At 35.7% G+C, this 14,745-nt stretch overlaps 1 protein-coding gene across 3 annotated transcripts in view; it reads left to right on the top strand.

Annotated features, from left to right (window-relative positions):
- Positions 1 to 9,846, top strand: part of hecw2b (HECT, C2 and WW domain containing E3 ubiquitin protein ligase 2b) — a 70,604-nt gene extending 60,758 nt beyond the window's left edge. For all 3 annotated transcript variants that reach the window (XM_077205359.1, XM_077205360.1, XM_077205358.1), the window contains 10 exons: positions 1 to 121; positions 198 to 311; positions 554 to 706; positions 862 to 960; positions 1,410 to 1,539; positions 1,618 to 1,764; positions 5,374 to 5,488; positions 5,725 to 5,810; positions 5,892 to 6,004; positions 6,998 to 9,846. In XM_077205359.1, the coding sequence (XP_077061474.1) occupies positions 1 to 121; positions 198 to 311; positions 554 to 706; positions 862 to 960; positions 1,410 to 1,539; positions 1,618 to 1,764; positions 5,374 to 5,488; positions 5,725 to 5,810; positions 5,892 to 6,004; positions 6,998 to 7,109 (1,190 nt within the window). In that variant the 3' untranslated portion in view covers positions 7,110 to 9,846. The remainder of the gene's footprint in view (positions 122 to 197; positions 312 to 553; positions 707 to 861; positions 961 to 1,409; positions 1,540 to 1,617; positions 1,765 to 5,373; positions 5,489 to 5,724; positions 5,811 to 5,891; positions 6,005 to 6,997) is intronic.
- Positions 9,847 to 14,745: the final 4,899 nt, after the last annotated feature.

Below are 14,745 nucleotides of genomic sequence, written 5' to 3'. Positions count from 1 at the left end.
GTACACAACGAGCCAACGCTCGGGCCCCTGCGCCGTACAAACGGGACTTTGAAGCCAAACTTCGGAATTTCTATCGCAAACTGGAGACTAAAGGCTACGGACAGGGTCCAGGCAAAGTCAAGTGAGCATCTGTAGGGTACCCTGAGGCCTAAGTTATAACACATTCTCACACTCATGCTAACTTGTGCTTGTTTTAGGTTGATAATCCGCAGAGATCATCTACTGGAGGACGCCTTCAATCAGATCATGTGTTACTCGCGCAAAGATCTACAGAGAAGTAAACTCTACGTCAGCTTTGTTGGAGAAGAGGGGTCAGTGTTACCACTTTTTTTTTTTTTTTTTTAAAGATAACCAGACTTTGCACTATATGACATGTATTAATATATTTCATTGTTAAAAATCTATTTGACCAAATAATCCAATATATCACAGTATGATTTATTGTAGCAGAAGTTAAAGCCTGTTGTTGTACTACTGTATACACACATATGGATAGATATATATATTTTTTCATTGATTCTCAACACGTTTGTTTATTTTTTCTCCCGTTCAGACTGGACTACAGTGGCCCATCACGAGAGTTTTTCTTTCTGGTGTCACGGGAGCTTTTTAACCCGTACTACGGCCTGTTTGAGTATTCAGCCAATGACACCTACACCGTCCAGATCAGCCCCATGTCTGCCTTCGTCGACAACCATCATGAATGGTGAGTGCACATTTTATAGTTTCATGGCACATGTGAAGCTTCAATGCACATCCAATATTAAAACCAATATTTAGAATGTACCTACAAGATGACTTTTTAAAGACCAAAGAAACAGAAATGTATCCTAATGTTTTTTAAACACATTCTGTTGTCAGGTTTCGGTTTAGTGGGCGTATTCTGGGTCTGGCTCTCATCCATCAATACCTGCTGGATGCCTTCTTCACGCGACCCTTCTACAAGGGCCTACTGCGAATGTGAGTGGCAAAGCACATTTCTGATATGTTTTTTGGTAAATATTTAAGTAAATAATAAATAGTAAATTTTATAAAAACTTCAATTTTTTTGCTATAAATAACATGTTATTTGAATGTAATCTCGTGAGATTCAAAATTAAAAACAATTATACACAAAAATAAAAATATAAAAAAATGGCCCTTCACATATAAATATATATAGATATACATATACATGTGTGTGTATATATATATATATATATATATATATATATATATATATATATATAAATTAAAAATATATATATATTATAATCATTTCCTATAGTAATGACAGGATTAAAATTTGAACATAAATTAGAAATTTCTTTAATAAATGTACTTGTGCTTGACCTAGACTTATGATTACTCCTGTATGATTAAATAGATCACGACCATGATTTCATGTTTGTTGATACCTGTGTATGCAGTCCGTGTGATCTGAGTGATCTGGAGTATCTTGATGAGGAGTTTCATCAGAGTCTTCAGTGGATGAAGGACAATGACATCGAGGACATGCTGGACCTGACCTTCACCGTCAACGAGGAGGTGTTCGGACAGGTCAGTGTGTGACTATAAACTGTTGTTCGTGTGCACAACCTCTCGCCATTGTCTCACAGAAGCATGTGTGTGTGTTAGATCACAGAGCGTGAGCTGAAGACTGGCGGTGCCAATATCCCTGTGTCAGAGAAGAATAAGAAGGAGTACATCGAGCGCATGGTGAAGTGGCGTATAGAGCGTGGTGTCGTCCAACAGACGGAGAGTCTCGTGCGAGGATTTTATGAGGTACTGGAATCGAATCAACACTCCGGATGCTTTTCCCTCACTGATCGTTGTTTAAGAACATGACATAAACATGCCACTTCTGCCATGTAGAGTTGCCCTGAGATATTCCAGAATGCGCTTTTATTGAATTTCTGTTTCATAGATGTATGAAATTGAATTTCTGTTTCTGTTTCATGGGTCATTGTACAATTTTGGTTGCAAATGCTTTCGCTCACTTAAATATAGCAAGACTTTTAGCATTCAGTAGTTTGTAGTAGGTTGGAGTTAGTAAAAAAATATTTTGTTTGTATAAATGAATATTTTTATTCAGAAAGGACACATTCATTTGATAAAGTGTAACAGTGAAGACTTACATTGTTTCAAAAAGTTCAAATTGTTTTTTTTGAACTTTTCTATTCATCAAAAAATCCGGAAAAAAATGTATCAAGGATTCCTTAAAAATATGACTGCGTTTAACGTTATAATAGAAAATACTTCTTGAGCAGCATATCAGCATATTACAATGAATCCTGAAGGATCATGTGACACTGAAGACTGGAGGAATGATAATGGAAGAAATTACATTTTAAGATATATTAAAACAGAAAACAGTTATTTTAATATTGTTATAATATTTCACAATATTACTGGTTTTACTGTATTATTAGCCAAATAAATGCAGATTTGGTGAACATGAAAGCCTTAATTCCAAAACATTAATAAAAAAATAATCCCCAAACTTTTGAGCGGTAGTGTATTTGAAGAAATCCTATAAAATTCACATATTTCACAAAATCATGTAGTATGTCACTCTTTCTTTAACATAATTGACAATATGTTAAGAGATATGTTTATTAAATATTGATAGTTAATATAATTTTTTAATTTAACATTATTAAATAATAATTAATATTAAATAAACTATTTTATACAATTTTAATATAAGTAGCGTTATGGCTACATTAAATCTTGATACTAAAGGTTGTAGTCATGACCACATCATATCCACATATTATGTCATAATATTAATATAATATTAAAAACCTTGTAACCGTGTTGTTAGTCAAATTATGCCAGCTTCTCATTCATTTCTTCAGTTAGCCTGGTCATTATCTGATTATAATGCCTGCTCGCATTATGAAAATCAACTTAAAAATGCAGGTACAGAAATATCTTTTTTTCTGTGAAACATGAAAAAGTCATTTTAAAAGACTCTTCTTATATAGATTTTTCTCTCTTAATTCTAAAATTCGTCAGTTCCACTGTTACTGGTTTTTGTTACCTTAAATTAGAACAAGTCGGCCAAATGAGGAATGAAAATGTATTTTTAAAATCCTAAATTATTTAGTGTGTCCTTGAATGAAATGAGAAAGAAGATGAATTAATTAATATAGCTCAGTAGGTTTAATGTATGATTGATGAGTTTCATCTCTGAATCTTTAGGTGCAACTGTACAATGACCCATTTACTCTCGTCATAAGGCCCCATCACACCAACAATAATAACTATAAGAGTAACTATATTAGCATCCACATCAGATATCAATCTGTTTATTCTAAGTTTAGTCATAATGCTCAATCTCTTCAAAGCAGGATGGATTCTGATTGGCTGTCAACATTTTTATAATTTATCAGCTGGAAAAAATCATTTTGAAGGTTGGTTAAGTTTTATTTCGGTCAACTTCAAAAGAAAAGGGAAAAAAGAAAAACAATTTACAAACAAAATGGAAATTCAAATTAAATTCCAATGTAAACAATAGTAAAAAAAAAAATTGAAGTTGCTTGACTGAAGGGTGTCGGCTGAAACTTATGCTTATTGCGCCGATCCTTTTTACATTTTATTTATTTAACACAAAACACAGAAGTCATCTTGTGTACATAAATAATGACTAAAGGTGATTCAAGCGATATTGCTTCACTGTGCCGTTATCATTATAGTTATATTTATAGATTCTGCTATTCTTTTATAGCTATAGTCCTTTGTGTGAACAGGCCTTTACCCAATGACAGTGTTTCAGAAGATCTAGAAGTTCTAGTCATGTTTGATAAAGCAGATGTTTTCTGATGTGTATGACTGATGTTGTGTATGACTGATGTTGTCTATAACTGTTGTGTATGACTGATGTTGTGTATGACTGATGTTGTGTATGACTGATGTTGTGTATGACTGATGTTGTCTATAACTGTTGTGTATGACTGATGTTGTGTATGACTGATGTTGTCTATAACTGTTGTGTATGACTGATGTTGTGTATGACTGATGTTGTGTATAACTGTTGTGTATGACTGATGTTGTGTATAACTGTTGTGTATGACTGATGTTGTGTATGACTGATGTTGTGTATAACTGTTGTGTATGACTGATGTTGTGTATAACTGTTGTGTATGACTGATGTTGTGTATGACTGATGTTGTGTATGACTGTTGTGTATGACTGATGTTGTGTATAACTGTTGTGTATGACTGATGTTGTGTATGACTGATGTTGTGTATGACTGATGTTGGTATAACTGTTGTGTATGACTGATGTTGTGTATGACTGATGTTGTGTATAACTGTTGTGTATGACTGATGTTGTGTATGACTGATGTTGTGTATAACTGTTGTGTATGACTGATGTTGTGTATGACTGATGTTGTGTATGACTGATGTTGTGTATGACTGATGTTGTGTATGACTGTTGTGTATGACTGATGTTGTGTATAACTGTTGTGTATGACTGATGTTGTGTATGACTGATGTTGGTATAACTGTTGTGTATGACTGATGTTGTGTATGACTGATGTTGTGTATGACTGATGTTGTGTATAACTGTTGTGTATGACTGATGTTGTGTATGACTGATGTTGTCTATAACTGTTGTGTATGACTGATGTTGTGTATGACTGATGTTGTGTATGACTGATGTTGTCTATAACTGTTGTGTATGACTGATGTTGTGTATGACTGATGTTGTGTATGACTGATGTTGTCTATAACTGTTGTGTATGACTGATGTTGTGTATGACTGATGTTGTGTATGACTGATGTTGTGTATGACTGATGTTGTGTATGACTGATGTTGTGTATGACTGATGTTGTGTATAACTGATGTTGTGTATGACTGTTGTGTATGACTGATGTTGTGTATGACTGATGTTGTGTATGACTGATGTTGTGTATGACTGATGTTGTGTATGACTGATGTTGTGTATGACTGTTGTGTATGACTGACGTTGTGTATGACTGATGTTGTGTATGACTGATGTTGTGTATGAATGACTGATGTTGTGTATGACTGATGTTGTGTATGACTGATGTTGTGTATGACTGATGTTGGTATAACTGTTGTGTATGACTGATGTTGTGTATGACTGATGTTGTGTATGACTGATGTTGTGTATGACTGATGTTGTGTATGACTGATGTTGGTATAACTGTTGTGTATGACTGATGTTGTGTATGACTGATGTTGTGTATGACTGATGTTGTGTATGACTGATGTTGGTATAACTGTTGTGTATGACTGATGTTGTGTATGACTGATGTTGTGTATGACTGATGTTGTGTATGACTGATGTTGGTATAACTGTTGTGTATGACTGATGTTGTGTATGACTGATGTTGTGTATGACTGATGTGTCCGCTGCAGGTTGTGGATGCGCGGCTGGTGTCGGTGTTCGATGCGCGCGAGCTGGAGCTGGTGATCGCAGGAACCGCAGAGATTGATCTGGGAGACTGGAGGAACAACACCGAGTACAGAGGAGGTAACAACAGGCTGACAGGTTCACTATTGCAGTAATAAATTATTACTATATTTATGATATTACCAGTGTCCAGAACTGTGGTAAAACATAGGAAGATCATGGTATCAAGATGTGAAGTTTCTGATTTATGGGGGAAATTTTATCCGCATGGTAGACTGTGGGCTTTCACAGTGTTTGTCATCCACACAGGTCACATTTTGAGTTTATTGGAACAAGTTTATTGGTTTTTCCTCCAGGTTACCATGACAACCACATCGTGATTCGCTGGTTCTGGGCGGCCGTGGAGCGATTCAACAATGAGCAGAGACTCAGATTGCTCCAGGTGAGTGTTGGAAGAGAAATGTGAGCTCTTTTTATAAGACAGTGTACAATTGTGTGTACTGAAATGTCTCTGTTGTTTCAGTTCGTGACCGGGACGTCCAGTATCCCGTACGAAGGCTTTGCCTCCCTCCGGGGCAGCAACGGACCGCGACGCTTCTGTGTAGAGAAATGGGGGAAAATCACGTCTCTGCCCAGGTGATGTTTCTTTCTGCCTCTCGACGCAAGATCCTGTATATGACAGTTTGAAATACATTTCCGAGGCCTTTTAAGACCCCATGAAATCATATCTAGTCAGTTTAAAGGCCGTCTATAAACTTTACTTAATTAATTTGTTTAACTTCAGTCATCATTGTAATGCATTTCATTATATGTTATGCCCACTATAAAAAAAAAGTATGTAATAATTAAATCAAATTAATACATGCATTTCACTAAGATATATTTAGAGTGGTCTTTTTATAAATATATAGTGTTATATACATGGTAAATATGTATAATGTATAATAAAATATAACCAATAAATATGGTTTGGGATCAGTAAGATTTTTTTTAAATATTTTTGAAAGAAGTATTTTATGATAACCAAGGCAGCATTTATTTAATAAAATTAAAAAATAATATTATTACGATTTAAAATAACTGTTTTCTATTTGAATATATCTTAAAATGTAATTTATTTCTGTGATGCAAAGCTGATTTTTTAGCATCGTTACTCCAGTCGTTAGTGTCACAGGATCCTTCAGAAATCATTCTAATATGCTGATCACTGAACAAAATCTTTGATGTATTTCAGAAAAACAATAAATAAATGCCTGATGTGTCCAATGTTATATATGAAACTCAAATCAAATTATCAAGCTTCTCCTAAAATTAAATATTACTGTAAATATGTTTTTGTTAAATCCGTCTAACATTAATTGCCAATTCAAAGCAAAATTTTAAGTTAGAATTGTTTTACAGTTTACAATTTACAACAGACTACTCAGAAAAATACGATTATTAAGTCCAATAATGGCACATTTGTTCAAAAAGAAAAAATCGTGTGTTTTTTTTTTGCCACAGATGTCATTGCTAATGTGATCCACAAGATGGCACAATCTGGCAATTCATAATACATGCATTTAAAAATTGTGTGGATGGAAATGTATATGGTCAGAAAATGAAAGGTGTCTCTATTTGTCTTTGTAGGGCTCACACATGTTTCAATCGTCTGGATCTCCCCCCGTATCCCTCCTTCTCCATGCTGTACGAGAAGATGCTGACGGCAGTGGAGGAGACCAGCACTTTCGGGTTGGAGTGAATGTTGACCTTTGCACTTTGAGCTGATCAAATACATTTCCTCAACACGTCTAGAAGAGCAAAGGAAGTAACCATTTAAACAGACACCAGAGGCACTCAGACGTATATTTTGTACACCGTATCACTTAAACATCCTTCTTCGGAAATGAGACGAACAGAAAAAAAACAATCACAATGTCTGAATGTTTCTCAGACGCAAACGTGATTTTTTTCGTCTGTTGGCTCTGGATGCGTTGAGGCAAAATGCAAAGCTGAGTTACTTCCTAACGGATTAAAATGAGGAACAAAACAAACCCAAAGGACTTTGATATTCTCACTCTTTTTATCTGAAAAAAGACTTTCTACGAAGCATCAAAATGCAGCGTAAATGAACAAATATTGTGTTGTGAGCTTTTTCAGACGTCTCAGATCGCCTCAAGCACCATCACGCACGACAGCGCCGCCTTGTATATTGAATCGAAATGTGTGTTCTCTCTTCTTTTTGTCATATTTATACTCGAGTCTATCTCATATGCTTTCTGTCCAGCTGTCATGTCAGATTTGTGACACTTTTGAATGAATTCGGTTGTGCATATACTCTCACACGCGACGTTTTCAAAGGGCATGTTACACTAAAGTGCACTATCAGACGCACTACATCATCATGAATGTGAGCACTATGTGCAAATGATGAAAAACGAACAATAGAAGATGATTTTATGACCTTCTAGTCCAACCCTGGCCTTTCTGTTGTCCTCAGATTTATTTCTGATGACCTTTTGAAAGAGAATACTAAGAGAATGGTCACATATACCCACTAAATAAGTCAACGTGAAATTAAAACGGACCCTAATTGCATTATGATCCAAACTATTTCAAAATGGCTTATTTATTATTATTATTATGTCCATATCCTCATATAGAGGACTTGAATGTTTGCTGATGTGAACGCAGCTTTCTTAAATGTTTTTTTTTTTTTCCTTTTCCTTTTTTTACTCTGTTCTCAAGTCTGACCGTGTTTTCTTGTATGATTTGAAACTGGATTATCAAGCCCACAAAAAACCATATCAATACATTCCAGACCTTTCCGTTCGCGTTAACTCAACCCAGCCTTTTCTGAAACACTGCCGTGGCTGAGGAACGCTGGATTGTACTCTAGTTCTGAATGTTTTGGAACCTGAATTTTGTGTAAGAAATGAATATCGCTTCCAGGGAAAACTAGTGTAGTTGAAACTGCCATGGGGCTTTATGAGGTCCATCAAATTTTGGAATAGCAACGCAAGAAAAATACAAGCGTATCCTCTTTGTCGACTCTATTTTGGCTGGCTAGGTCATTAATACAAACCAGATAGATCTTTGTTTTTTGTATTAAGGCTTTTGCAGTGCCCTGCTGATATTTGTGCTGAATGTACCAAAGGTTTAGGGCTGCTGTAGACTGTCCCAACCACTCTTTTGTCCAAGTTTTAGTTGATTTAAAAAAAGAGAAAATGTATTAAAAAAAAGGCATATCTTTTTAATCACCCAATTTTTCCTCCTAATTTAACTTTTTAGATAGAGTAGTTTTTTCACAATGCTGTTTTACACTGGCTGTTTAAAACCTAAATATAAAAGAGTTATAAAATGTGTCCACATTTATGCTTTTTGTTGTTGTATGAAGATGAAAATGCATTGCTGATGCGGATGCAGTATGTCTAATATGTATGGTTTATCAGGCGATTTAATGGAATGGTTCAACCAAAAATTTTATTTCTGTCTTTTATTCACCCTCATGTCTTTCCAAACCTGTCTTTTTGTTTTCTTTTCTTCTTTTGCGGAATAGAAAAGTGATTTCGCAGATTGTTAGGCTGCTATTCTCCATATAGAGTGAAAGTTATTGAAGCCTGGGGATGTATAAAAGTCCAGCGAACATCATATGGATTAATATAAGACTTGAGGGTGAGAAAATGATGTCAGAATTTTCATTTTTCCGTGAACTGTTCCATTAAGGGTGTTCACACTTGTAGTTCGGTTCTATTGGTTTGTTTTGGTACCAACCAAAAAACTAAATTGCACATTTAGTTCTGGTCCGCTTAGCGTTCACACATGCCTTTTGTTTTGAAGCTTTTGGTTCAGTGTTAAAATAACTAAAGTCACAACATGATTAAACGGCTTTTATGATGTAGCCTATATTTTGTGACGAAACTTACCGAACATCCAAAACAATGCTGTGTGCTGGGATAATGCATTCGTTGAATGTGTCACAGTGGTATTTTAGTGGTCAAAACGGTGCCAGGGACTCCTCCGTTGCACACAAACAAAGATCTGCTGTGAGGAGAAGCGGTTCTCTGAACTGTGATGGGAAACATAGATCATGTGATGAGAAAAAACGGGTATCCTCGAGCATTCTGTCTTTTTTAGGGTTGCATGTCTTTGGTCCGCACCAAGGTTCGGATGGCGGTGTTCGCACATTTATACAAATGAATCGCATTAACAGCAATCACATCCGAGTTTGTTTCAATCCAAACTATTCTGCCAAGTGTGAACACTCCTAAAAGTACCCTGCCTTTCTAAAGACCAGAGGCTTCAGACTGAGATCTGCTGGTGTTCATTACAAGAAAGCTGCTGCTGCTTTTGACTTTCTGTACAACTTCAATTTTGCACCTTTCACATGCTCTGAAATGGTGACCGGTGATTGGATAACAGCTTTCAGAGCTCCACATGGGTTTTTCTGATTTGTTTCAGCAAAGATGATTGTATAAAGCTTTTTGTCTCACGGAAAATGACTCGGTGTCTTCATTTCATATTTCGGTGGGCTATTTCTGTTTGCTTGTTGTTTTGCAGTTTGTGTTTCATTTTAGTCGAACTGAAACCAAAGCATAAACCATATAACAATGTTATGCCTTTTACTTACATGCATTTCATTTTATTTATTTATTTGGAAAATTCTGTCAGCCCCTTCCTAGCTAAGATGACATTTATACGTAAGGTAAAACAACATCTGGAAAAAATGTCTCAGTTGGTCTTTAAGACCCAAAAGAATGCTTAAAAATATAATAATATAAATACAATAAAGTAACAGGCATTTGTAAGAAAAGGAGAATTTCAAAGACTTTGAATCAGCTAATTAATCAAACAAATCAACGCAAGGCATATTTTTGTTTTCCGACAGATGTGATGATCACTGACATGTTTGTTTTCTGTGAACATGATACTATATAATCTTGTTATTAATAAATCAACAATAGACCATTTGAATATTAAATGCACCAAATATGGTACTTGGATCTGCATTATGGTCTATGATAAATATTTTACATTTATAGAGCTTTTCTTGCAGAAACTGGAATGAAACATACAGCAGCCATGCTAAAATATTCATGAAAACGAAACAACATTTAAAAGAAAATGCAGCATGAACCTAAAATCAGTTTAAAGAAACTAAAATTCAGAACATCTCAAAATAATGCATGCATGTCTATTTGTGAACAGCAGATGGCACATTTACAGTTTATTTCCAGAGGGTCTCCTACCAAAACATCATTAGAGACTTTTAAATGTCCATCTAATCTGATATGTTTATTAACCTGAATCTTACTGAGAGACCTCAGAACCGTGTTATAATACACAGCACAAAAGATGCACAATAATGTCAGATTTCAGTCAGTCAGTCAGATAGAAGAATGAAAATAGATGCTAATTATCACCTTCCACTGTAAAGCGCACACATCCACATCTGGGAGAGATGCGCATCTTTGCTGCATGAAAGAGTGTGTTGATGCGGGTGCAAGAAAGAAATCACACAGGCCTTGATTGCCGGTTGTGTGAACTCCAGGCCCACCGCCTCTGTTCAATGAGCCAGTATTTTCAGGGTCCCTTAGAAACCTATTTCAGCTGTTTTATCTGTTCAGTAGTGCTTTGCTGACACTACCCATAAACCCTTGTGCTTTTAGTGTGACGTGGACCATGCACTATTTGTGTGTGCGTGGCCTGGTAAACCCTACGTTATGGGGCCAAAATATCCCCACATAGATGGCAAAATCTGAAATCTTTGTCCTTTTGGGGACATTTTTTGGTCCCCATGAAGAAAACGGCTTAAATCATACTAAGTGATATTTTTTGAAGATGTAAAAATGCAGAAAGTTTACTATGATGGGTAGAATTAGGGGTAGGGTTAGAGCAAGGGGATAGAATATACAGTGTGTACAGTATACAAATCATTATGTATATGGACATATGTTAAAGTCCCCATAAAACATGAAAAACAACGTGTGTGTGTGAGTGGGGGTGACCCCGCTGTAACAGCTGGTGTGTACGCTCCCATGGGATGTGATAAACTCATCCGATATATAATAATAAATCAGGAAGGTTACTCTTTTTTTTTTTTTTTTCTTTTTTTCATTTTTTTTTTTTTGTACAAAATACTACGGTAAATGCAATCATTGGTGTCGATGCATCAGATGTGTGACCACAGATTCACAATAATGGACAATTTTTTTGACTAGTCATTCTGTGCACTTCAATACCTCACAAATGTGCACTTACAGATGCGCATGCACAGACACACGGGCATATTGAGTTATTGACCTTGAGGGAGTAAAAAAGCTCATAGTGCCTTTGAAAGATTCCCTGCGAATCATTTTGGTCACGAGAAGAATGTGCATATGGCATCTTCCCCTGGGTTGAGGAAATGAGAAATCAACTTATAAAAAATCAATATATTGAAGAGGATCAAATGTAGCTATATTTTAAAAATCAGCCATTGAAAAATCTAAATTGTTGAACTTCAGCTCAAAGTGCATTTTTTTTTTTCAAATGCCTGATGGTTAAAGTCAAACTAGATCTGTTGTAGGCTACTTGTACATTAACATTAAAAGACCAGAAGGTACCGTGGTATTACTATATTTATAGATGCCTTGCAAATGAGTACTATGGCAGTATCATATACTATACTGTTATTAAAGCCTACTGTAATACTATGGCACTAAAATTCTATGTACTATGAGTATTTTCTCCAAAGAATAGCCTACATGGTGGTATAGGCTACTGTGGTAGGCCTACATGTTCAAAAAACTGTGGTAGTACTTGACATGGTACAGTAGTCCACAAGTGACAATGTATCATGGTACTACTCTGGACAAGGAGGCCTATAACATTTTAATAAAGTGCAAAGAACACTATCTAAACTTTAGATCATCATCTAAAAAATCGTCTTTACCTTACCCATAAATACTTTAATAAACCTATAATAATGATTTATATAGCTGTCGAGACGGATTTCGCGGGAAATGCATATGGCATTCTGCCATGAGTCACGTCATTAAAAGTAGCTCCGGAATGTCCTTCCACAAGAGGGTTTTGCAGTTTAATTTTTTTAACCACTAGAGGGCCTTACATTGTTTAGCTGTAGGTATCTTGTACCAAAGTATCAAATACCATAGTATTAAGTGTAGTAACCAATACATTACAAATAAGCAGCCTACCAAGAAGTTCCATATGTAGACTACTATGGTTAAAAATTATTTTCGTAACATGCCTAGTCAAAGTAGCACAGTATACCATCTGACACCATCACTGTAGGCTACGATGGTACCTTTTGAGTGTGTGTGTGAGGGAATACCATGTTTTTGTTTACAGTTACCATGGTAATGCCACTTTCTGAAGTATGTAAATGCAATCGTACAGTGTGACTGCTTTTGCTAAGTAGAATTCAGTCAGATTTTATTAACCAGTCAGGTTTTAGGATTAGGATTATAGCTATAATTTATCTTAGGTCTTCAATTACATTCTTAACTTGATCATTTGCTTAAGCTTGTGGTTGTTTAAAGGGGTAGTTCACCCAAAAATGAAAATTCTGTCATCATTTACTCATCTTTATGTTGTTCTAAATCCAAACCAAACACAAAAGATATTTTGAAGAATGTTGGTAACCAGACAGTTGACGGTAGCCATTGATTTAGTATTTTCTTCAAACTATGGAGGTTTGGACAACATAAAGGTGCGTACAGTAAATGATGACAGAATTTTCATCCCTTTAATGTGGTGCTCCAGAACCAAGAAAAGATCTCAAAACGTTCTGCTTGCCAATATCACTTTTCATAGCGGTGACGATAAACTTGTCGCTCCTTCCCAAATAGATGTTCTATGCTTACATATCTATTCAATCATGAGATTTATCTTGACATGGATAAACGTTTCTCTGAAAAATACCCACTAAATGTGAACCATGGAAACAGACGGACATCAATTTATCCACGTGACAATTTAGCAGCCACAGCTCAACAGACACCTTATCATCACACATTTACAAAACACATCTGTCGTGAAGTTGACGTATAGCTCTGATGTGATTGGTTGCAGAGTGGAGGACAGGAGTATGCATGATAAAATAGTGAAGCAGGAACAGTGTGGTCCTCCACGGGTCTATTTTTACAGGCATGGCAGGAGGAAGTGGAATGGAAAGACTATCTTGCATTATGCATGGCCCGAGAGAAAGAGAGGAGCAGAAGACAGAAAGAAAACAGCACTTCCTCTATACTGGGACAACAGACAAATTAATGCTTTTATAGTTAGTGTGTATGTATGTAAATGTGCGTTTTATGATCTGTACTATAGTGAGGGGAAAAAAACAGTAAAAATATTACATGTGCAATTGCATGGACAAACATTATTATTAATAATTATTATTGTAACAGTTTGTTAATGTGAATGTGAAGGATTTTGGGTAACACTTTATTTTACAGTGTCCTTGTTACATATGTTACATGTAATTACCACAGTAAATTATGCCTAATTACATGCAATAAACCCTCAACCAAATCCTAATCCTACCCTAACCCTATAGTAAGCACATGTAGTTAATTAATATTACACTGTACTTAAATATTTAATTACACTGTAACAATGACACCTTAAAATAAAGTGTAACCGGATTTTGTATATGCAAAATCTTGGCCAGCAATAATAAATCATAACAAAATTCTTTGCAGGTACAGAGAAGTTCAGGGGATTTAAAATTGGGACTCCATGATAAAAGTAATGCATATTTTGTTTAGTAAAATGGAGGCTGATTTGAATGAAAGCTCTGTGTGAAGTGTGTCTCTCATGAGCAGAAGCGGCGGGTTTGGATCTCTGGAGACAGGTGTTGACTAATGAGGAGCTTTTTCTGAATCCAGCCATGATGATTAAGTGTTAATTACAATAGGTCAGCTTGACACATTTCCAATAATTGGAAATATTTTGGGGGCTTTTTGATTTGCAGAACAACACAAAAGAATGCATTAGTGTGTCTAATGAGATGTCTATAGCTCGCCACGGTCACTCTTGACTTTCTGGTGTCTCTTTCAAGGACTATTGAGAGTTTAGAGAAAGAGCTGAAAGCTTCATCGACCAGCTGAAATAAGTCGGAAACACTGTCGAAATGTATTTTTTCCTGTTTTCATAGCTCGTGTTCAATACATCAACTGAACTTATATCTGTCTTCTATAGACTGAACATGTAATACGAATGCCTATGAAGTCACCGTTTTCACAAATTTGCATTTTGTAGTTTACACGGAGACGAAAAACTTGCACTCCTCTTCGTCAGTTAGGAACCTGGGTGTGCTCTTTGATACCAATCTTTCATTTGAAAGTCACGTGTCTAGTATCTGTAAAACCGCATTTTTTCATTATAAAAATATA

Source organism: Siphateles boraxobius, unplaced genomic scaffold (genome assembly GCF_051911475.1).
Source record: "Siphateles boraxobius isolate OS27281-9 unplaced genomic scaffold, OSU_SipBor_1 53, whole genome shotgun sequence".
Classification (NCBI taxonomy): Eukaryota; Metazoa; Chordata; class Actinopteri; order Cypriniformes; family Leuciscidae; genus Siphateles; species Siphateles boraxobius.
Note: the sequence above shows the minus strand (reverse complement) of the source record. Positions and strands in the feature narration are given on the sequence as shown.